Below are 21,916 nucleotides of genomic sequence, written 5' to 3'. Positions count from 1 at the left end.
ATGGGCTTGATGAGCGGGTGGGGAGAGCAACATCAACTTCTGATGCATCAGTGGGTTTCACTTCCATTTGCATTGATGTTTTATTTCCTGGCAAAACGGGGACACCTCTCCTTAACAAACCGGTATGTAGGACTGCAAATGATGATGTGTTGATGGCGATTTCTACACTGTGCAAAACAGCAAGCCTTAGAAAAATTAACCGCAGAATCGTATTTGGTGCTGTGTGCTAGAGTCAGACAACGTAGGACAGATTAACTATTGCAATCAATGTGCTTTCTGAAGAATCCCAGCAACATATCATATTTAAAGCTTCAATTCAGGATTATTTGGACATATGATGAATTAAAGATTGCAGATTAAAATGGTTTTTTAACCGTTCATTATCCATTGTAACTCAAAACACAGGCCTGTTGTATTTCATTGCCCATATAGTGCCAGTATAAATAAACCTTTTTTCTAGTATGACTTCATCTTCGCTATCACATACTGTCAGTTCTATCAGAGGCTTTTTTCAATCAATCTGAGAATGAACAAAAAAAACAGTCACCCCAGTCAGATGAGCTACAGCAGCAGGGCCACGTTGCTTCAACCGGGGGTTCCAGTCTGCGCTTTGGGTTTTCACACAGTTTCTTTTAGCAGATTCAGCATCATTTAGGTGTTTGAGGAAGTCGTCTACTCGAATACTCTGTCTTACCAACAGGTACCTGTTCTTGTCCTTCGGCGGATGTGTCTTGGCTGTTGCAGCAATGGGCGTTTACAGCTTGCTCCTGTTCACATCCGCCATTGTCTTTGCACTGACCGTGGTCCGCGCGGACCCCCGTCACATCCATTCTTGGGTATTCTGCATACAAATGACCTGGCAAACCTTCTGGCACCTGCTCATGCAGTACAGGAAACACCGCCACCACGAGCCTGCTGACATCAGGTGTTAACCTTAACTTGAGTTCAGAGTATGGGGGTAAAGAGTTCGGCAACAACTTAGCTGCACATTGTGTATCCCTCAACAATTTACAAGGGACAAATATACTTAGCACAAAAAGCAAGGAAATGTGTGTTTGGTAGATTATTTCTTTATTGTAACAATGCTTCTTGGCAATAAATCTTATACCGTTGGAAAGCCTGTTTATTTCCCTTTTAAATGGTGCCACATTTGTAAGGAACATGCATTTGTGGGATGAGCAGCAGGGCTGAGTATATGGGTTGCGCCCATGAAAAATTTGTCAAATCTTCTCTGCCAGCGCCAAACAGCTTATTTTGCTGTTGCTATTGACTCTTATTTTGAGCTTCTGGTACCCCAGGTGCTGACAATCAGGTGCCTGATGTAAAGATTTATTGCCAAGAAGCATTGTTGCAACAAAGAAATAATCTACCAAACAAATTTCCTTGCTTTTTGTGCTACGTTTATAACGATGAGCTCGAGACCTATAATTAACAGTCATTCTTATGTATCCTCTAAATAGGATAAGTTTTAGTGAGTAAATTAATAGTGAAATGGGATATAATTTTGCAGGGGATCTATTTGAATGTCTTTGAGGACCCCTAGAGGTCCTATGACATTTGTACCACAATAACTGATTTTATAAAAAACTGGAAACCAAGCAAAGGAAACTACACTGTTAGTGACTTTGTCTTCATTTACATGGTTGATGAGTTGTCTTGAACTGTCCTCCTTTGTTTTCTACAGAGCCCCCTAAGGGGACATGGGGTGAAGAAAAAAAAATAGATGGGTAGAAAAAAACCCAAAAAACTTTTGCATTCTCCCGCAACACTTTTGCACGGAAAAAGTACTTCCTTTCCAATACTAGAAAGTAGAAGAGGGGGCAGAGTGAAGATTCCCAACCCACACTCCATTACAGTTGGTAGCGGCAATGTATCATAACTTTTATTTGCCAACCACCATAAAAACCAAAGAAAATGAAGCAGAAGAAGAAGACGAAGGGCTTTTTTTTTATTTTACATTTTAAAATTATTTATCAAAATGCCTTACAGAGCAACAAAGGTAACGGAAGGAGAAAAATTACAATTGGGGTAAATAAAAAGTTAAAATTTTGGTCACTAAGAATTTCGACAATAACTGAAAGTAGCCCACTTGGAACAAATTCCTACCAAATTAAGCAAATATGAGAGGGAACAAAAGTACCATTACAGTGGGTAGATATCAGGATAATGATAGCATATCAAACAGTGACAAACAAAGCTTATGCGTTCCTATCCATCCTAACGTCAATCTCTCTTCCACTCAGGCGATAGGCATTCATGCTGCGACAGGCGCGCTCCGCTGTCTCCGGGCTGTCGAAGAGGACAACACCATAGCCCTCGGACTTGCCATTCTTCATCTTGATGTCAGCATATTGAACCATTCCACATGTGTTGAAGGTATCCTTCAGCATCTTCCTGATGAACTCAAAGGGCAGATTTCAGACAAAGATCTGGCAGCCTTTCCTGGCATTGCCTCCTCCAGCTCCAGGTCCTCCAGCTCCTGCACCTCCAAAGGAATAGCCTCCAAAGCCACCACAATCCATATCAGCAGGATGATCAAACTGGCCACCAATACCGCCACCAGCTCCCATCCAGTCCATGCTTGAGCCCATCTTGTTGAGACCTCCAATAGGGAAGAAGTCAAGTCCCCCAGTGGATCCCATGCGATCAAAGTTGCTGCCCATTCTGTCAATGCCGGTGTTGCCCATGCGACCCATGCCCATTGGGGACCCGAAGTCCATGCCACTGCTCATGCAGTGGACGGGCCTAGGCGGTTGAACCCAGCTGGGCCAAGGCGTTGCATGCTGGAGCCCATACGGCCTAGGCCAGAACTGAGCCAGTTCATACTGGGCCCCAGCCGGGCCAGCCCTGAGCCCATTCGGTCGAAGCAAGAACCCAGCCTGTCCAGCTCAGACACACAGTCCAACCCCATTTGGTCCATTCCTGCTAAACGATCAATGCCAGCACCCAGTGGGTCGTTTCCAGAATTCATGCGGTCCATTCCCATGGAGTTTCCCATTCCTCTTTCAAAGGACTCTCCAAAATTATTGCGAAACATACCCATTTCATTTCGACCCAACTCCCTGTCAACACCACCACCAATCCCACTGTCCATCTCATTCATTCTGCCCATCCCAGAAGGTCCAAAACGATCCATGTTGTTCATTCCTCCCAAGTTGTCCATTCCTCCCATCCAGCCTCCCATGCCACTAAAGTTCATTCCATCCATTCCTCCAGGACCCATGCTGCCCACCCCTCCACCTCCGCCCCCTCTGTTGAGCTGGGTAGCATCAATAGGTTGGCCTCCAGGCCCCAGATCCAGACCGATACCACTCAGGCCATGTGGAAGGGCAGAAGGCCTCTCAGGTGGCCCAAAATCTCCTTTAGGGAGTGACTTCTCATCCAGTTTAACATGCATAACTCTGTTGAACAACAGCTGACCATTGAACATGGAGACAGCTTGGACTGCTTCAATGGGCACATCAAATGTGACCGTGCCCATGCCTCTGCTTTTTCCATCCTCGTCTTCCAGAATGTCTGTCCTCACCACCATGCCCGCCATGCTAAACACTTCCTTCAGCTTCTTCCAGCCCACCTTGTAATCAAGATTAGCCACAAAGACAGTGCTGCCACTCTTGCCAGTCTGCAGACCATGGATGATCTCGTTGGGAATGTTGGGGTTGTTTATTAGGCTGGGAGGGATACTGACCATGGGACCACCAGGACCAGGGCCCATGCGATACATGTTCATGCCACCCATGCGGTCCATCCCACCCATACCTCCCATTCCCCCCTCTCTTCTACGACCCTCAGGGGGGTCCTCCACCACCAGCCCCCTGGGCCTTGTGGACTCCCCTCTGAGCAATCACACCATCAGGGTCCTCTTTGACTTTCAGAGACCGTCCATTGAGGTTGTTTGTTGACCTTCTCCACAGCTTTCTTCATCAACTCTTCAGTCCTAAATTCAACAACAGCGCAACCCCTCGATCTTCCTTCTGCGTCCATCAAGTGTTCCACGTACGTTACCTCACCCACTTTTTCTTTCATCAGGTTTTTGAGAGCGTGCCACGTCACATCATAAGGGATGTTACTGACGAACACGCGGTATCTCTCGTTCACACTGCCGTGTGGTTCAAAACATCCCCCACCGCCTCTTTCCCTTCTGGCGGGCGCGGATTCATGCTTCGGTTTACCGCTGACTTCTCCCTGCCGACGCGACGGCTTCTGCTGGCCTGCTTTCTCGGGAGCTGCCTCGGCCTATTCAGACGACATTCCGCAACGTTTTTTTGCCGGATAAAAAATTAAATTAAGCTATGTTTAGTAAAACACCTAGGCCGATATTCTAACGTGCATGGATAAGTAGGCACGCTGGCCGCTGGCTGGTGGGTCAGACCCCAGCCAGACCCTTTAGTCGAGAGGTTAGCGATGTCTCCTGCAGCGCGGGCGATACGGGTTCGCTTCCCGGCCGCGGCAGTTTCTGTGGTTGCGTAACCCCCTCGAATTCGCTACATTGGTGGCAGCGGTGGGATGGTGAGACCGTAAAGGTCATCGGGAAGCATAGGCGCCCAGAAGCGTAAAGGAGCTGATATGCTTAAGCGTGGGGACGCGCTTCCCGAAGGAGGAAGTTAATGTAACGTGCATGGATAAGTAGCATGTTGGCCGTTGGCAGGCGGGTCTGACCCTTTAGTCGAGCGATTAGCGATGTCTCCTGCGGCGCGGGTGATACGGGTTCGCTTCCCGGCCGCGGCAGTTTCTGTGGTTGCGTGGCCCCCTCGAATTCGCTACATTTTTGGCAGCGGTGGGATCCCAGAGACGTGACGGAGCTGATATGCTTAAGCGCGGGGACGCGCTTCCCGAAGGAGGAGGTTAATTTAACGCGCATGGATAAGTAGGCACGCTGGCCGCTGGCTGGCGGGTCTGACCCTTTAGACGAGCGATTAGCGATGTCTCCTGCGGCGCGGGTGATACGGGTTCGCTTCCCGGCCGCGGCAGTTTCTGTGGTTGCGTGGCCCCCTCGACTTCGCTACAATATTAACGGTGGTCACACTCCTGCGTACCAACAAGGAACAAATGGCTGACTGTGTAAGGCGAACCCGTTCGTCGCCCAAGCTGACAAAATGGCGGAAAAAGAAGAAGAAGCAGCAGCAGAAGAAGATCCCCCTTCTTTTAATTTAAGTCTTCACATACACATCAGCAAAGCCAGTATACTATATAACAGAGTAGGCTAAGAACAATACATCAAACACGTCAAAGACAAAGAGAACAAAACAAGGAAACAGAAATAGCAAATTATAAAGGGATAAAATAAATAGAAATAAAATAAAATAGGACAATACAATATTCCAGGGGTTAAATTACTTTAAATTGTTCAAAGGCAAAGAATAATTTTTGGGCATTTCTGTTTTTCATACATTTTAGAGATTTGGAAAAAGTTACTAATTCTGTTTTAAAGGCAGCTAAACAGGGATGCGTTTTACAATGTTTACATCTGTGTATAAGATATTTTCCCAAAATAATTACATTATTCAACAAGAATGCTATATTTCTATCTTCTATAAACTTTCCAAATTTGACACTTTCTAGTAGAAATGGGGGTAGAGCACCAATGCTAGATTTCATCCATACATACAAATTATACCAAAACTTATAAGTAATGTTACAGTGGAAAAATACATGATCCGTCTATGTCTGTCTTGCAGAATTGACAGGAATTACAGACTACATTAAATTTTAATCTTATAAATTCACTGGAGGGGTAAATATCATTAATTATCTTGAAGTGAACCTCTCTGACTTTTGGGGGGGTAGCGAATGACACGTGCCTTTTTCTAATTTAATGGGCATTCAAATTTGAGTACATGTCTAAAATATAATTCCTTCTTAAAGAGTTAGGATAACATATCTTCAACAGCGAGTTTCTGATAAAGTAATTATTGCAGGTTCTATCGACAAACTTTCAAGTTGTCAATCATTAAGGGGCGAAGTGTGGGGCTGACAGAAGAGTAGATAAGACAGCGTGAGACCATCACCTTTGAGTTGTACAGGGATCGCACCTATAACCATGTCATACACCTTTTCAGAGGAGGATAAGTTATATTTCAAACACAACTCATTATAATTCAGTAAACTGCCTCTGTCATCCATGATGTGTGTAATGGACCAAATACCCTTCTTCCACCACTCTTCCGAAAGCAGAGCTTTTCCCTTAAACAGGGTACAACAGCTATTATTAAAAATGGGGGGGGGGAGAAGAAGAAGAAGAAGAAGAAGAAGAAGATTTTTTCTTCGTCAATTTTCTCCCTTTTTCCTCCCCAGGCACCCCGCCCGACCAGAAGAGGCGCTAGTGCAGCGACCAGAACACATACCCACATCCGGCTTCCCACGCCCGACCAAGCCGGAGTTAACGCGGGGATTCGACCCGGCCTTCCCGTGTTGGTAGGCAACGGAATAGACCGCCACGCTACCCGGACGCCCCAGAAGAAGAAAAAAAAGAGAAAAAAAAGAAGTAGCGAAGAAGAAGTAGAGAAGACGACGAAGAAGAAGAAGACCGCACTCTTCAAAATCTTTTTTTTTTTATTAGCAACTTTTGTGAGTTTACAGAGCAACGCTAACTAGCTTACGTTAGTACACGAATATTTGTGTCTGTATTGTTAGCTTTAACGGTACTTGGAGTAAAACGCTAGCCAAGTTAATGTTAACTATACTGATGTTGTATTCTTCCCTATTCGTCATTAAAACAGGTCTGTAGAAAACCTTGCCGGTCCCGATCGGCCGGGGACCAATAGAAACCCTTGATCTGGCCCTAAAATGACATGACGTATATTCTAGAAAGACGTGCACGATACATGGCTGAGCCTAGTTTCGTGGTGACATTGCTTCCTACGTACAGGTTGGTGGGGAGGTCAGGGGCGTTTCAAGTTATCCATCCATCCCATTATCCGAACGGCTTATCCTGTTCTCAGGATGCTGGAGCCTATCCCAGCAGTCATTGGGCAGCAGGCGGGGAGACACCCTGGACAGGCCGCCAGTCCATCACACGTCTGTCGTGTGAAAAGTAAGCCTAGTATTGTGCCACAAAACTCAATACTGTGGAAAAACTAGACAATAACTAATTAAATTAAAGTGCCACAACACTACACAAAGTAGTAATTTCACAGCAAGCTTGAGCGACCACGGAGCAACCCTTATGGACACCACATCGAATGACCTGAATTGGCTTCACAGGGCAGCCAAATCTATGACACAGTCTTTGGAATAATGTCCATCCAAATGTCAAAACATTATGTCCAAATCCACGGCAGGGGCCAGGTATCACCCAGTATGACAACAGAATGGCTCCAACGGAATAGGCCCATAAGCAACATTTTGGGCATGGGTTCCTGGGTTCGAGCCCTGGGGTAGTCCAACCTTGGGGGTCGTCCCGGGTCGTCCTCTGTGTGGAGTTTGCATGTTCTCCCCATGTCTGCGTGGGTTTCCTCCGGGTGCTCCGGTTTCCTCCCACAGTCCAAAGACATGCAGGTCAGGTGAATTGACCGTTTTAAAATTGTCCGTAGGTGTGTGTGTCAGCCCTGTGATGGCCTAGCGGCCTTTCCAGTGTGTCTCCCCACCTGCCGTCCAATGACTGCTGGGATAGGCTCCAGCATCCCCATGACCCTGAGAGCAGGATAAGCGGTTTGGATAATGGATGGATGGATAATAGATGTAAAAGATGGCCAAAATCGCAGTGTGTGGAGGCCTTTAGAGAGAATGTTTTACAAAGCACAGAAACTGAATCAGTTCATCTGCACACAACGTTTATTGAGAGAAACCTTTCATCACTCATCTAAATGACCTCATCAGTCTCAACTGACTGCAGGCATCCCCACCCTTATGAACAATGCAGGCGCATAGCGACTGAAAACAACGATTGGTTTCATATGCAGATTGCCATGACCATTAACTAGAGTTTCAATGACAGATGTACTGTCGCCATGTTCCATACAATGATTGCAACCATTCCCAATTCCTCCGTGAATAGTACACATGGCTATTGTAACTAGTTAATGGTCACGGTAATTTGCATTGGAAACTGATCATTGTTTTCGGTCGTTATGCCACTGTATTGTTCATAAGGGTGGGGATACCTGCAGTCACCCGAGACTGAAGAGGTCACTTAGAAAGGTTTCTCAATAAACATTGTGTCCAGATGAGCTGATTTCAACTTTCTGTGGTTTTCTCACCTGGATTATTGTGCATGCATAAAGACGTTTTAGAAAAAAGCAACTCTTAAAACGTTTTTTTTTTTAAAGTCCCGGTGCAGGCCCCAAGGTTAGCATACCATTTGCTTCAGGTGTGAGTTTTTAGCATCTTCGAGGTGTTGAAGATCCAGTGCAGTCCATAATCTGAGTACAGAGATTTGTTGTTTATGTTCTTTACTACAGCACATTGGATTTGAAATGGAACAACAGGCCTCATTCATGTGTAAAAATTTGTTCTTACACACCCATGACATTTTTTTAGCCCTGAAGTTTGTCTCAGAGATCAGTGTTGAACCTGGGTAACCCCTGAATTTAGACACTAATTGGCTAACACTGATGTCTTTGAAAGCCTGGGTGATTGCTCGTTGCAAGATGTAGACACTATTGTCTACGTCTTGCAATTCCTTCCCCCTAACATCTATATGTTAGGGGGAAGGATCTATAACCATCAGGCTTTGCTACTGCCTGTCAGACAACCTTGAGAGCTAAAAAACCCCAACAAAAAACAACCCATGGGTGTGTAAGAACAAATTTGTACGTACAAACAATTGATGAATGAGGCCCGATGACTGTGAGGTTAAAGTGCAGACTTTCCGCTTTAATTTGAGGCACACATCCTTAACAGGTGCACCATGTAGGAATGTGAGCCCTTTTTATACATTGTATTCCAGTTTTAGGGGATCAAAAGTAATTGTACAAATAAACAAAAACTTAAGTAAAGTTGTCATATCTAATATTTGGTTCCTCTAAAATGGGGGGGGGGTGATGTATAAAAATGGCTACAGTTGACCTGATATTGATGTAAACTCCCTCAAATTAAGGCTGAAAGTCTGCACTTTAACCTCACAAGTCATTGTTCCATTTCACATCCAAACCCAATGTGCTAGAGTACAGAACCCAAACAACAAAAGAAGTTTCCCTGTACTCTGACTTGGGACTGCACTGTAACTACTACATTTTCAGATACACTGGAAATGTATGGAAGTGATGAATCGGCTCAAAATGACTACCAAATATCTACAGTGAAAAAGCATATTGAACAAATGTCTGATATATGAATTCGAATCCAGAATGATATCAGACTCATATGTCAAAGACGGTGGCGGTATCCTTTAGACTAAGTGTTAAGATAGTCAGTGAATAGCAGCTGCAACAAAGCCTCAGTACCAGTGTTGTAATTACCCGAGTCCGAGTCTGAGTCATCAAGGTTGAGTCTGAGTCGAATTCCAAGATGGGCTCCAGTGCTCCACTCTGGCACCATAAAAAAGCTGACATACAAATAAAAAAGGTCTACATTAAACAAAAATGACACAGCTGTCACCACTTCAAAGGGAGTTTATTTACTTTGTGACACAATAGCCAAACAAAAAAACTAACAAAAACAAAAAAAGTCTTTATCAATTGACAAGTCTGAGTCCTCATCTCCAACTTCCAAGTCCGAATGCAGCCAATGCTCGAATTCAAGTCCGAGTCATCAGTATTGAAGTCCGAGTCGAGTCATGAGTCCTGAAAATCAGGACTCCAGTCAGACTCAAGTACTACAACACTGCTCGGTACATGTTGAGAGATGGGCCCAAATGTTCCAAATGTTCCAAATGGTTTTCGAATGTTTTTTTTCTTCTAGCTGGATAGCGAAATGCATTCCCCGACAGAAGATTTGCCTTCACATTCAAGAAACCACCTTTCCCCATCAACTTCAGATGGCAACGCAGCAAAGCCAAAAAGACAATGCAGTATGCATTCATTCACAGGTTAAGGGTTATGGAGGACCTTTTGGCTGTTTTCATCAATGGCAGCATAATGAATTCTACTCTGAAGAAGGAATTCATAAATGATAAGGCCACAGATGATGCTGGAGTCTCAAGGGAAGTTTACGCTGCTTTCTGGGAGCAGGTCCTTGAACAGTGTGAAGGAGAAGAGGAGCGGGTTCCAAGACTGAGGCCAGATTTCTCTGAGGCCGAATGGCAAAGCAGTTGGAAGGATCTGGGTAAAAAGATTGCTAGACCATGGTGTAATGCCAGTGAGGCTCCAAGTCTTTCATTTTAGCTTGCATCAGTGGAATTGACACAGCTGATGTAGATGTCCTGGTGTCATCTTTTGCGAGAGAACACAAAAGTTTCCTGGGAGTAAGCAAATGCATTTTTTCCCTTCCATTCCATCATCCCACCACGGCCCTCTATGGGCTCCGTAGTTTTCCCAGTCGAAAGAGGAGGAATTATTAGTAAAAAATCTTGCTCCAGAATGAAGCACCCACAATTTGAAAATCTGGTATCTGACATTTCTTTTTTTATAAATTTATTTCTGATTTTTCCCTTTTTTCTCCCAATTTAGTGGCCAATTTATCCCTATTTTAATTCAAACACCCACCCTCGTATTGCATGCGTTCGCCAACTGCATCTCTCTGGCCGGCAGTCTCGAAGGAAAGCGCCTCCCCACTTTCGTGACAAGGCGAATCCAAGCCGAACCACTGTTTTTCCGACACACACAGAGACGCATTCACATGACGAACACAAGCCGACTCCGCCCCCCTCCCGAAGACAGCGTTGCCAATGATTGCTGCTTCATGAGTCCGGCCATAGTCGAATCTGACGAGACCGGGGCGCGAACCCCAGTCCCCAGTGGGCAACTGCATCGACACCAAGCCGATGCTTAGACCGCTACGCCACCGCGGACCGTATCTGACATTTCTAAATGATTTCTAACATTAAATCTAAGGGGGAAAAATATTTCAGTCATATCAATGGGGGAATCTGTTGCTGAAATCTGGGTCAAGACTTTGATATGATTTTGATTATGTTTGACATGTTTTGCACAAAGAACACTGGATATCCTTTATCTTGTGTACAAACACCGTATGAATACTTATGCACATTTCAACATGGATGACACCACTGTCCCGACATAACACAATCTTACCCCCCCCCCCCCACCCCCGCATCATTCTCTCAGATTGTTTACGGCAGTGTCCTCGCTGATGCTGCTCACCCAGAGAATGACCTCGTTCTCCATGGATCTACAGGAAGAGAGAGTCCCATCGCCACCTGAAGCGTCGCCCCAGAACAGAGGCAGGGACCTACTTCTCCCTCTCAGCAGCTATGTCCTAAACTTCACCACCCTCCTTGGTGGGCCGCTGTTCTCTTACGACCGATTCATATCGCTAATCAAGGGAATTAGTGTTAGCCCTCCACCCAATCCATTGGGCGTCGTAACACTCAAGGTGGTGCAGGTTTCATTGTTACAGTGGCTGAGGTATTGTGTCGTTTACTTTCTCACACGTCACGCAGCTGATCCTGCAGATTTTGGTGTCCCAGTTGGCACCCTATGGATCTGGAGTCTGGGAGTGGGCTTCAGGCTCCAATACTATTCACACTGGAAGATCAGCGAGTGCCTCAATAATGCAGCCGGGCTTGGATTCTGGGCCAAGTCACCAGCCGACACCCCGGACTGGCGCATGCTATCCGACGGGGATCTCTGGACCACCGAGATGTCAAGCCGAGTCTCGGTGTTCTCCCGCCGGTGGAATGCCACGACGGCTGCATGGCTGCGCAGACTGGTTTTCCAAAAGTTCCAAACATTTCCGGTGCTGATGACTTTTGGGTTCTCGGTGTGGTGGCATGGTCTGCACCTCAGCCAGTTTGTGGGGTTTTTCACTTGGGCAGCAGCGGTGCATGCAGACTACCGCATACACCGGCACGTGTGCCCCAAGCTAACCTCGACTTGGAGGAAAACGGTGTACAAATGCCTCAGCTGGATAAACACACAAATAACTATAACCTTTGTGGTCATAGCAGTTGAATCAAGAGATATACCCTCTCTGAGGCTTTTGTTTGTCACATACTTGGGTCCCGTTTTTACTACCATTCTACTTTTCATCTTATTAAGTTTCTGAACAGTGAACTGGGGAGTCTCATTCAGCATTCTTGGTCCAGGTTGAAAGATTGTATCATAGATTATAGATTTATAGATAATTATATTATAGATTATATTATTTGTAGCGGGACAAAAGATGAGTCCAATTTTATTCATCTTATATTCAGATGGATGAGTGTTGTTTCAGAGCACAGCACAACTTGACCACCTTTTACTCTGAGTCATTAGTATAATAACCATCCTGTATTTGGGAAAAAAGGGATGGATTAAAGCCGTCTTCGTGATTTAACATGACTTGGTAAAAACATTTCATTGGTCTCTCTGTGGCGGCACGGTGGTTGGCGCAGTCACCTCACAGCAAGAAGGGCTGCGGTTCGAACCCCGGGGTAGTCCAACCTTGGGGGTCATCCCGGATCATCCTCTGTGTGAAGTTTGCATGTTCTCCCTGTGTCTGCGTGGGTTTCCTCCGGGTGCTCCGGTTTCCTCCCACAGTCCAAAGACATGTAGGTCAGGTGAATCAGCCGTACTAAATTGTCCCTAGGTATGAATGTGTGTGTGTGTGTGTGTGTGTGTGTGTGTGTGTGTGTGTGGGGGCCCTCTAATGGCCTGGTGGCCTGTCCAGGGTGTCTCCCCGCCTGCCGCCCAATGACTGCTGGGGTAGGCTCCAGCATCTCCGCGACCCCAATTGGCATAAGCAGCTTGGATAATGGATGGATGGATGGATGGGTCTCTCTGTTTCTTTCAGTTAGTCTTGACAGGGAGGAAATTTTGTCTGTCTTTGTTACATTTTCCATAGAAGGATGTGAATAAAACAGAAAAATGGAGAACAGTAATAAATAACATTCTCTCGAATCACAGCCTCTTCGAAACTGAGGCGTTATTGTAAATCTGTATTAATCTATTATGTTTCTGTTAATAAAACCCACAGCCTCTTTAAGTAAGTGTATACTTCCTCCTACTTCTTGTCCAACATGTAACACAATCTGATGTATACGGAGATTTGTTCACTGAGTCCCATGTGTGGATTTGTTGACCACTTCAGATTATTGGCTTATCTGTATGTTATATCCTGTTTATTTTACATGTTCGAAATAATTAAATCATAATCAAGTACTATCTCCTAATTTTTTAAATGCATAATATAACTCTTTTCAACTTATACTTTGTATACTGCTTTAGCTTTGTGTTGTGTTTGAGTCCATCTACACTGCTCAAAAAAATAAAGGGAACACATAAGCAATGCAATGTAGCTCCAAGTCAATCACACTTTTGAGATATCAACCTGTCCAGTTAGGAAGCAACACCGATTTGTGAATCAATTTCACCTTTTGGTAAATTGTCTAATTTCCACCAGGTGGAAATTAGACAATTTGCAAGACAACCCCTATAAAAGGAATGGATTTGCAGGTGGTGGCCACAGACCATTTGCCTGTCCTCATCTTTTCTGGCCGATCTTTGGTTAGTTTTTCATTTTGCTAGTGCCCGCACCACTAGAGGTGGCATGAGGCGGTATCTGCAACCTACAGAAGTTGCTCAGGTAGTGCAGCTCATCCAGGATGGCACATCAATGCGTGCTGTGGCAAGAAGATTTGATGTGTCTCCCAGCACAGTGTCCAGAGCATGGAGGAGGTACCAGGAGACAGGCCAGTACACCAGGAGACGTGGAGGGGGCCGCAGGAGGACAACAACCCCGCAGCAGGACCGCTATCTGGTCCTTTGTGAAAGGAGGAACAGGAGGAGCACTGCCGGAGCCCTACAAAACGACCTTCAACAGGCCACTAATGTGCAGGTTTCTGCTCAAACAGTGAGAAACAGAATGCATGAGGATGGTATGAGGGCCCGACGTCCACAATTGGGGCCTGTGCTCACAGCCCAACACCGTGCAGCCCGATTGACCTTTGCCAGAGAACATCTTGGTTGGCAGATTCGCCATTGGCGCCCTGTGCTCTTCACAGATGAGAGCAGGTTCACACTGAACACATGTGACAGACGTGGGAGAGTCTGGAGACGCTGTGGAGAACGTTCTGCTGCCTGCAACATCCTCCAGCATGACCGGTTTGGCGGTGGGTCAGTGATGGTCTGGGGAGGCATATCCTTGGAGGGCCGCACAGACCTCTACGTGCTAGCCAGAGGTACCATGACTGCCATTAGGTACCGGGATGAGATCCTCAGACCCATTGTCAGACCATATGCTGGTGCAGTGGGCCCTGGGTTCCTGCTCATGCATGACAATGCTCGTCCTCATGTGGCCAGAGTGTGTCAGCAGTTCCTGTATGTCGAGGGCATCGATGCTATGGACCGGCCTGCACGTTCCCCAGACCTGAATCCAATCGAGCACCTCTGGGACATCATGTCTCGTACCATCCGCCAACGCGATGTCGCACCACAGACTGTCCAGGAGTTGACCGATCCCCTGATCCAGGTCTGGGAGGAGATCCCTCAGGAGACCATCCGTCGTCTCATCAGGAGCATGCCCAGACGTTGTAGGGAGTGCATACAGGCACGTGGAGGCCACACACACTACTGAGCCTCATTTTGAATCGTCTTGAAGAATTTCCACAGAAGTTGGATCAGCCTATGTTCTCATTTTCCACTTTGATTTTGAGTATGATTCTGAATCCAGACCTTAATGGGCTAATGATTTTGATTTCCATTGATCATTCTTAGGTTATTTTGCTCTAAACACATTCCTCTGTCTAATAAATAAAGATTTTCAGCTGAAATATTTCATTCATCGAGGTCTATATTGTGTTTTTAGGTGTTCCCTTTATTTTTTTGAGCAGTATATTCACACGGTGCACAAAGTCAAATTTGTCTGTTGTGCAAACTATCTCGGCGAGTAACACTGCTTCTGACACTTCATACCTACATTAAACGTAATATCAACCAGTAACAGGATAAGATGATGATATTTTCTATCGATAAATTTTAAAAGTAATTACTGGTAGGGTCCACCCATGAGGAATTTGTCCCAGATTAAATTACTTGCATCTACCTACCGACTTTGTTATGAAGGTTTAAGTCACGCAGCTGTGGTTCAGCTTTATTTAGAATAAAAACTCAAGAGGTACACCATATAATACACCATATTATATCACAGTAGTATTTGATGTACATGAAATAAATATAATCATTATCCTCCAAAAGATCAACTGTTGTCTTAGCTGGACACTTTAGAGTTCCTCGTTCTGAAGTAAAATCTCTCTCCTCTGTCTCCACAAATTCCCGGTGACGATGCCCAGAAACAACAGCAGTCCGAGGTTTCTGTTAGACACAAACTTCCTCCAGCAGTCCTCTGGCCTGTTGATGTCCAGTGTGTAAATCTACAAGCACAAAGAGGGGAAAACCTCACGTCACCATGGAAACAGACTCGGTGGGATGTCTGGTTCGGAGGCTGGACAGATTTCAAGACGCGGTTCAAATGCCAGTTCTGATTCGGACACCGCCTCCGCATACAGTTTGCTCACAAAATTCGACACACACATCTAATGTTGGGTTCAGTAAATCATTTAAGTAAAGAATTCTTCAGGCGAAGTGACATCCCGCTGGTTCAACCTGGTAGGCATGTATAATTTTGTAATACATGGAGATTCTGGGGGCCCATCTGATACAGGACCTGTGCTGAGTTTCCTCTCCCCATCCCGTACACTGTCTTTCTGCATGGTCGAAGTTTAAACCTTTCAAAGACCAACTTCAAAAATACTGTCTCTGCATAAAGACTTCAAACTTGTGACCCATCAGTAACAGGGCGATGTAGCTGACCACCAGCCACAATGCCGGCTGCAACCATTTTTTGGGGGGGGGTTCCCCCTTTTTCTCCCAATTATGTCCATCCAATTAGCCCACTCTTCCAAGCCGTCCTGGATGCTGCTCCACCCCCTCTGCCGATCAGGAGAGGGCTGCAGGCTACCACCATACATGTGGAGTCGCCAGCCGCTTCTTTTCACCTGACAATGAGGAGTTTCACCAGCGGGGGGGGCATAGCACATGGGAGGGTCCCGCTTTTCGCCACCCAGTCCCCCCCCCCCGGACAGGTGCCCCGACCGACCAAAGGAGGCGCTAGTGCAGCGACCAGGACACACATCCGGCTTCCCATCCGCAGACACAGCCAATTGTGTCTGTAGGGAGGCCCGACCAAGCCAGAGGTAACACGGGGATTCGAACCGGCGATCCCCGTGTTGGTAGGCAACGGAATAGACCGCTACACTACCCCGGACACCTGTTTCATCAAATTCAAGCTATACAGCACATTTTTGTACATCAAAATGAAATGCAATGTAATTAACATGAGAAAAAGATAAAACAAAAAAATCGAGTGTGAATGTGTGTAAAAAAAGTGTGTATACAGGATTAACACAAAAATACAAATCTTGAAGAGGGTAAGAGTCAAGTTCATGTGTAGAATTGGTAACCATTTAACAATACATAGGCAGACTACACCTTACACCCCCCCCCCTTCTTACCTGATGCGTTAAGTGAATGGTCACGACGGACAGTGCAGCGTAATATGGCAGCGTCTGTTCAGCGTTGACCCCGGCAACAACAAGCCCCGACATCATAGCCACCAAGAATCCATTCAGCCACGGCTTGGTCTGCTCCCCAAACCTCAAAGCCGTAGACTTGACCCCTACCTTGACATCATCCTCTTTGTCCTGATGGCCAACAAACAAGAGGACAGTATTATTGAGAGTCACACAAAACGACACATACCTGTAGGAGGGACATGGCTTGATGTGAGGCTCACAAAAAAAGACATAAAGGGACATGACACAAAGTAGAGACGCAAGAGTGTCTTACATGTAGAAAAGACACCTGAGGATTCTAGAGCGTGATCCTCCCATGCGCTATGTCCCCCTGGTGAGACGCTTCACTGTCAGGTGAAAAGAAGCGGCTGGCGACTCCACATGTATCGGAGGAGGCATGTGGTAGTCTGCAGCCCTCTCCGGATCGGCAGAGGGGGTGGAGCAGCGACCGGGAGGGCTCGGGAGAGTGGGGTAATTGGCAGGATACAACTGGGGAGAAAAAGGGGGAAAGCCCCCCCCGCCCCCCCCCAAAAAAATACAACGCTGGAAAATTATGTAAAATCTATAAGGCCTCCGCGGTGATGCAGCGGTCTAAGCATCGGCTTTGTGTCGATGTAGTTGCCCACCGGGGACCGGGGTTTGTGCCGCGGTCTCGCCAGATCCGACTATGGCTGGAGTCAATGAAGCAGCAACATTGGCAAATGCTACTTTGGGAGGGGGGAGGAGTCGGCTTGTGTTTGTCACATGATCTACATCTCTGTGTGTGGCGGGAAAACAGAAGTTGGCTTGGTCCGCCTTGTCGCGGAGGTGGCGAGGCAGTTCCTTCGACACTGCTGGTCGGAGAGATGCAGTTGGCGAACGCATACAGTACGAGGGTGGGTGTTTGATCGAGAATAGGGATCAATTGGCCACTAAATTGGGGGAAAAAATCAGAAATAAATTTATAGAAAATCTATAAATAGTGGGTCTGTATTTTCTTGTATTTACGTGTCTAATATCTGACTAACATGGGATGAGATCCAGCATGGCCACTTTGCATATGGAAGACACACAACAGAAGTCATCACATCTGGTTTAGTTTCATTAATGTCCACATAACAAATTTAACTGCATTTATCTAGGAGGACATTTTCAGAAAGTGTGACAAAAAGAACAAACAATGCCAACAATGAGGTCGACTATGGTCAAAGCCAACATGAGCCGACAACACCACTGGAGAAGAAATGAGGGGGGGGGATTTTAGAGAGTATTTTATCTGTCTTTTCACCTGATGTGCATAGATAGTGTCATAAATCAGTGTCCACATCACTCCGGAAAAGTACAGTGGGAGGCACACAGACCAGTCACAGGAGCCCGTAACAGCAGACCAGCCCAGCAGCGCTCCCCAGTTGAACGTGAGGCCTGAAAGGTTAGGAACATCTGAGTGAATGGCTCTGTTCGGGAGTCTGAGGATGTATCTGGGCAACACAAAACAATGTGGGGGTGATCTAGAGATTTACCCAGCACCAGCTGTGGCCAGTAGGTGATCCTCTTCATCAGTGGGTAGGTAATGACCAGAGACAGAGATGCAGCGCCAAGAGCTATGCTGTGAGGAACATTTAGTGAAAACACTTCTTTCAAAATGAGTTTTAAACCCGAATTTTTAAATCAGGGTATCTGCAGGTTTCAGTAAGTTAAATTTAAGACGTTTTAAGACCTTTTTATGCCACTTGGAATGGAATTTAAGACCAAGATCTACAACAAAATATATACATATGGTTGGTAAGACCTAACGGCCAACAGCTGCTTGCTGATAGCAGAACCCATGGGTCAACCACAGGAATAGATTTTAAGCAATATTTCTTTGAAGAATGAAATGAGCAGATTAAGACACAGATTAATTGGAACAAATTTATTCAATAAACGAGACTTGTCTTGATATGGTGCTACTGAACACACACCCGTCACTCATGGCATGAGCCTCAGTTCTGTGGCCTACTCTTGTAGATAAATGCAATGGTGTGATGCTTAATAATGATGATTACAACGTATTGATTTGAATAAGGGATATAAGGATAGATTAATCATTGGGAAATCATATGCATAAGGAAAAAGGCTTGCTACAAGGACATGAGGGGCTATAGGGGCAGTGGAAAAGTATTGAGTATGTCAACAGACAGAGAAATGCAGAGGTAGCCATAGGAAGAGAAGTGGGTGACAATAACAGGATAAGATGTCCCAAGAGGAAGATTGTGTCCATCTCCATAGAAGGTAAAAGAATGAGGGGCACTAACCGTTAGAACAGCGGTCGGGAACCTATGGCTCGCGAGCCATATATGGCTCTTCCGGTGACGGCATATGGCTCCCAGACAATTTTGAGTTGAAAAAAAAATAATAAAATAAAATCAGTTTGGAACTGATTTTAAAATACTTGTGATATTTCTTAATAATACTGTGTCATTTTAAAGTAAACAAAAATTAGTTTTGAAGATAAATTTCACGGGTCATGGGTCACCCGTGGGTCGGGTCAGGAACCAATGGCTCGCGAGCATGTCCGGGTCATTGTAAAGGTGAAGAAATCAATTTTATCAGATAGCCAACTAGTTTATCCGCTTCAACCCTTGTAACGGAAAAGATGGCGAAAAGAAAAAAAAGATGATGATTACCGTGCATTCCAGGCTGCGTGGACAGAGGAATTTGCATTTGTGGAGAGAGCAGGATCTGCGGTATGTCTAATATGCAATGATAATATTGCATCGATGAAACGGTCAAATATAAAGCGGCACGGGGTCCGCGGTGGTGTAGCGGTCTAAGCATCGGCTCTGTGTCGATGCAGTTGCCCACTGGGGACTGGGGTTCGCGCCCCGGTCTCGTCAGATCCGACTATGGCCGGACTCGACGAAGCAGCGATCATTGGCAACGCTGTCTTCGGGAGGGGGGCGGAGTTGGCTTGTGTTCGTCACGTGAATGCGTCTCTGTGTGTGTCGGAAAAACAGTGGTTCGGCTTGGTGTCGCCTTGTCACGAAAGTGGCGAGGCGGTCTCCTTCGAGACTGCCGGCCGGAGAGATGCAGTTGGCGAACGCATACAGTGCGAGGGTGGGTGTTTGAATTAAAATAGGGATCGATTGGCCACTAAATTGGGAGAAAAAAGGGAAAAATCAGAAATAAATTTATTAAAAAAATAAAAAATAAAGCGGCACTTCGATACGCACCATGCTTCATTTGCATGGAAATATCCAGCGGGGGACAGCAGGAAAAGGGCATACAAGGAGCTACAGCGGAGAGTGCAGATGAGTCAGCAGCAACTACGTGTGTGGGCCAAGCAAGGTGACGGGAATTCCGCTAGCTTTGCGGGTGCATTGGCAATAGTAAGGAATGGAAAGTCATTCACAGATGGCGAGTATGCCAAAACATTCATGCTTGATGTGGCCAATGAACTGTTTGATGACTTCCCAAATAAAGACAAGATAATCAAACGAATAAAAGACATGCCCCTGTCAGCAAGAACTGTGCACGATCGTAGCATCATGATGGCAAATCAAGTCGAGGAAACACAAATTAAGGACATAAATGCCGGGACATACTTTTCTCTCGCGTTAGATGAGTCAACAGACGTTAGCCATCTATCTCAGTGCAGTATAATTGCCAGGTATGCTGCAGGTGACACACTGCGTGAGGAAAGCTTGGCTGTTTTGCCAATGAAAGGGACAACAAGAGGAGAGGATTTATTCACGTCTTTCATGGAGTTTGCTAAAGAAAAAAAACTACCGATGGATAAACTTATTTCTGTCTGTACTGATGGTGCACCCTGCATGTTGGGGAAGAAAAAAGGATTTGTAGCGCTTCTCCGTGAACATGAAAAGAGAGCCATCCTAAGTTTTCATTGCATCCTGCACCAGGAGGCGCTTTGCGCTCAGACGTGTGGCCAGGAGCTTGGTGAGGTGATGTCGCTGGTCATTCCAGTGGTCAACTTTATTGTTGCCCGAGCTTTAAATGATCGCCAGTTTAAAGCTCTGTTAGAAGAAGTTGGGAATCATTATCCCGGTCTGCTTTTACACAGCAACGTGCGTTGGTTGTCAAGGGGGGAGATGCTCAGCCGTTTTGCAGCTTGCCCGAGTGAAATCCGGACTTTTCTTGAAATGAAAGGCGTCAAGCATCCTGAGCTAGACAACACTGACTGGCTCCTGCAGTTTCACTATCTCGTGGACATAACTGGCCATCTGAACCAGCTCAATGTGAAAATGCAAGGTATTGGAAATACAATCTCATCCCTTCAACAAGCAGTGTTTGCATTTGAAAGCAAGCTGGAAGTCTTTCTCAGGGACATTGAAACAGGTCGTCTTCTGCACTTTGAAAGACTGCAACAATTTAGAGATGCATGCTTAGCAAGTGACTCCACTCAACATCTGGATCTCCAGCAGCTAGCTGGCTTTACGTCCAATCTCCTGCAGTCATTCAAAGCACGTTTTGGAGAATTTCGTGCGCGCACTGGGCTTTTCAAGTTCATCACTCATCCACATGAGTGTGCAGTGGACAAAATCGACCTGACATGCATCCCCGGGGTCTCTATCGGAGACTTTGAGCTGGAAGTTGCTGACCTGAAGGCATCAGACATGTGGATGAGTAAGTTCAAGTCACTTAATGGAGAGTTGGAAAGTCTTGCGCGACAGCGAGCAGAGCTGGCGAGGGAACACAAGTGGACAGAAATGAAAAATCTTCAACCTGAAGACCAGCTGATTCTTAAAACTTGGAACGAGCTTCCTGTGACATACCACACAATGCAGCGTGTGAGTATTGCCGTATTGAGCATGTTTGGCTCTACATATGCATGTGAGCAGTCATTCTCGCATATGAGGAACATTAAGACCAACCTACGCTCACATTTAACTGATGGAAGCCTCAACGCCTGCATGAAACTCAACCTCACCACGTATGAACCAGACTACAAGGCCATCAGCAAAACCATGCAGCACCAGAAGTCGCATTAAAAGGAAGACATATTTAATTTATTATACGTTAAAAATACTATATGGCTCTCAATGAAATATATTTAGAAATATTTGGCTTTTATGGCTCTCCCAGTCAAAAAGGTTCCTGACCCCTGCGTTAGAAGGAAGCGGCTACAATAATGTCCGAGTAGTAAGAGGAACAACAAGGGTGCTGTTGCCCTGGGGGGAGTAGATACAGGATGTGCTGTGCTCTGTGGTTTCAGAAACAGGAAAATGACAGCAGCTGCAGAGGGAGAGCACTTGGAGTCCGGATATCATCGAGGCGGAAATGGAGTCAGATCAACGGACCAATCACAAAGAAGACCACACATTCATGTTT

General features: G+C 45.8%; 2 protein-coding genes and 1 pseudogene across 2 annotated transcripts in view; 1 reads left to right on the top strand and 2 right to left on the bottom strand.

Annotated features, from left to right (window-relative positions):
* Nucleotides 1–12,105, top strand: mboat4 (membrane bound O-acyltransferase domain containing 4). The gene is made up of 3 exons (XM_056278821.1): nt 1–122; nt 701–925; nt 11,166–12,105. Exons 1-3 carry the CDS (start codon nt 1–3, stop codon nt 12,103–12,105), a joined length of 1,287 nt encoding a protein of 428 aa, XP_056134796.1.
* Nucleotides 2,199–4,078, bottom strand: LOC130123640 (heterogeneous nuclear ribonucleoprotein M-like; annotated as a pseudogene).
* Nucleotides 12,106–15,117: 3,012 nt separating the features above from the next.
* coq2 (coenzyme Q2 4-hydroxybenzoate polyprenyltransferase) overlaps nt 15,118–21,916 on the bottom strand; it is a 32,004-nt gene continuing 25,205 nt past the window's right edge. Inside the window, exons 4-7 of the mRNA XM_056291860.1 lie at nt 18,109–18,194; nt 17,877–18,010; nt 16,550–16,738; nt 15,118–15,409 (exon numbers count right to left, since the gene is read on the bottom strand). Of these exons, the coding sequence (XP_056147835.1) occupies nt 15,260–15,409; nt 16,550–16,738; nt 17,877–18,010; nt 18,109–18,194 (559 nt within the window). The 3' untranslated portion in view covers nt 15,118–15,259. The remainder of the gene's footprint in view (nt 15,410–16,549; nt 16,739–17,876; nt 18,011–18,108; nt 18,195–21,916) is intronic.

The sequence above is a fragment of the Lampris incognitus genome, chromosome 1 (assembly GCF_029633865.1).
Source record: "Lampris incognitus isolate fLamInc1 chromosome 1, fLamInc1.hap2, whole genome shotgun sequence".
Taxonomy (NCBI): domain Eukaryota; kingdom Metazoa; phylum Chordata; class Actinopteri; order Lampriformes; family Lampridae; genus Lampris; species Lampris incognitus.
This window is presented reverse-complemented; position numbering and strand designations above follow the sequence as displayed.

What these genes read in the sequence shown, in the direction of transcription:
- mboat4 (XM_056278821.1), top strand. Translation starts at nt 1, where the DNA reads ATGGGCTTGATGAGCGGGTGGGGAGAGCAACATCAACTTCTGATGCAT. An exon ending in CACCTCTCCTTAACAAACCG is followed by an intron (nt 123 to 700) that starts GTATGTAGGACT and finishes TCTTACCAACAG; the next exon opens with GTACCTGTTCTTGTCCTTCG. An exon ending in CACGAGCCTGCTGACATCAG is followed by an intron (nt 926 to 11,165) that starts GTGTTAACCTTA and finishes TCATTCTCTCAG; the next exon opens with ATTGTTTACGGCAGTGTCCT.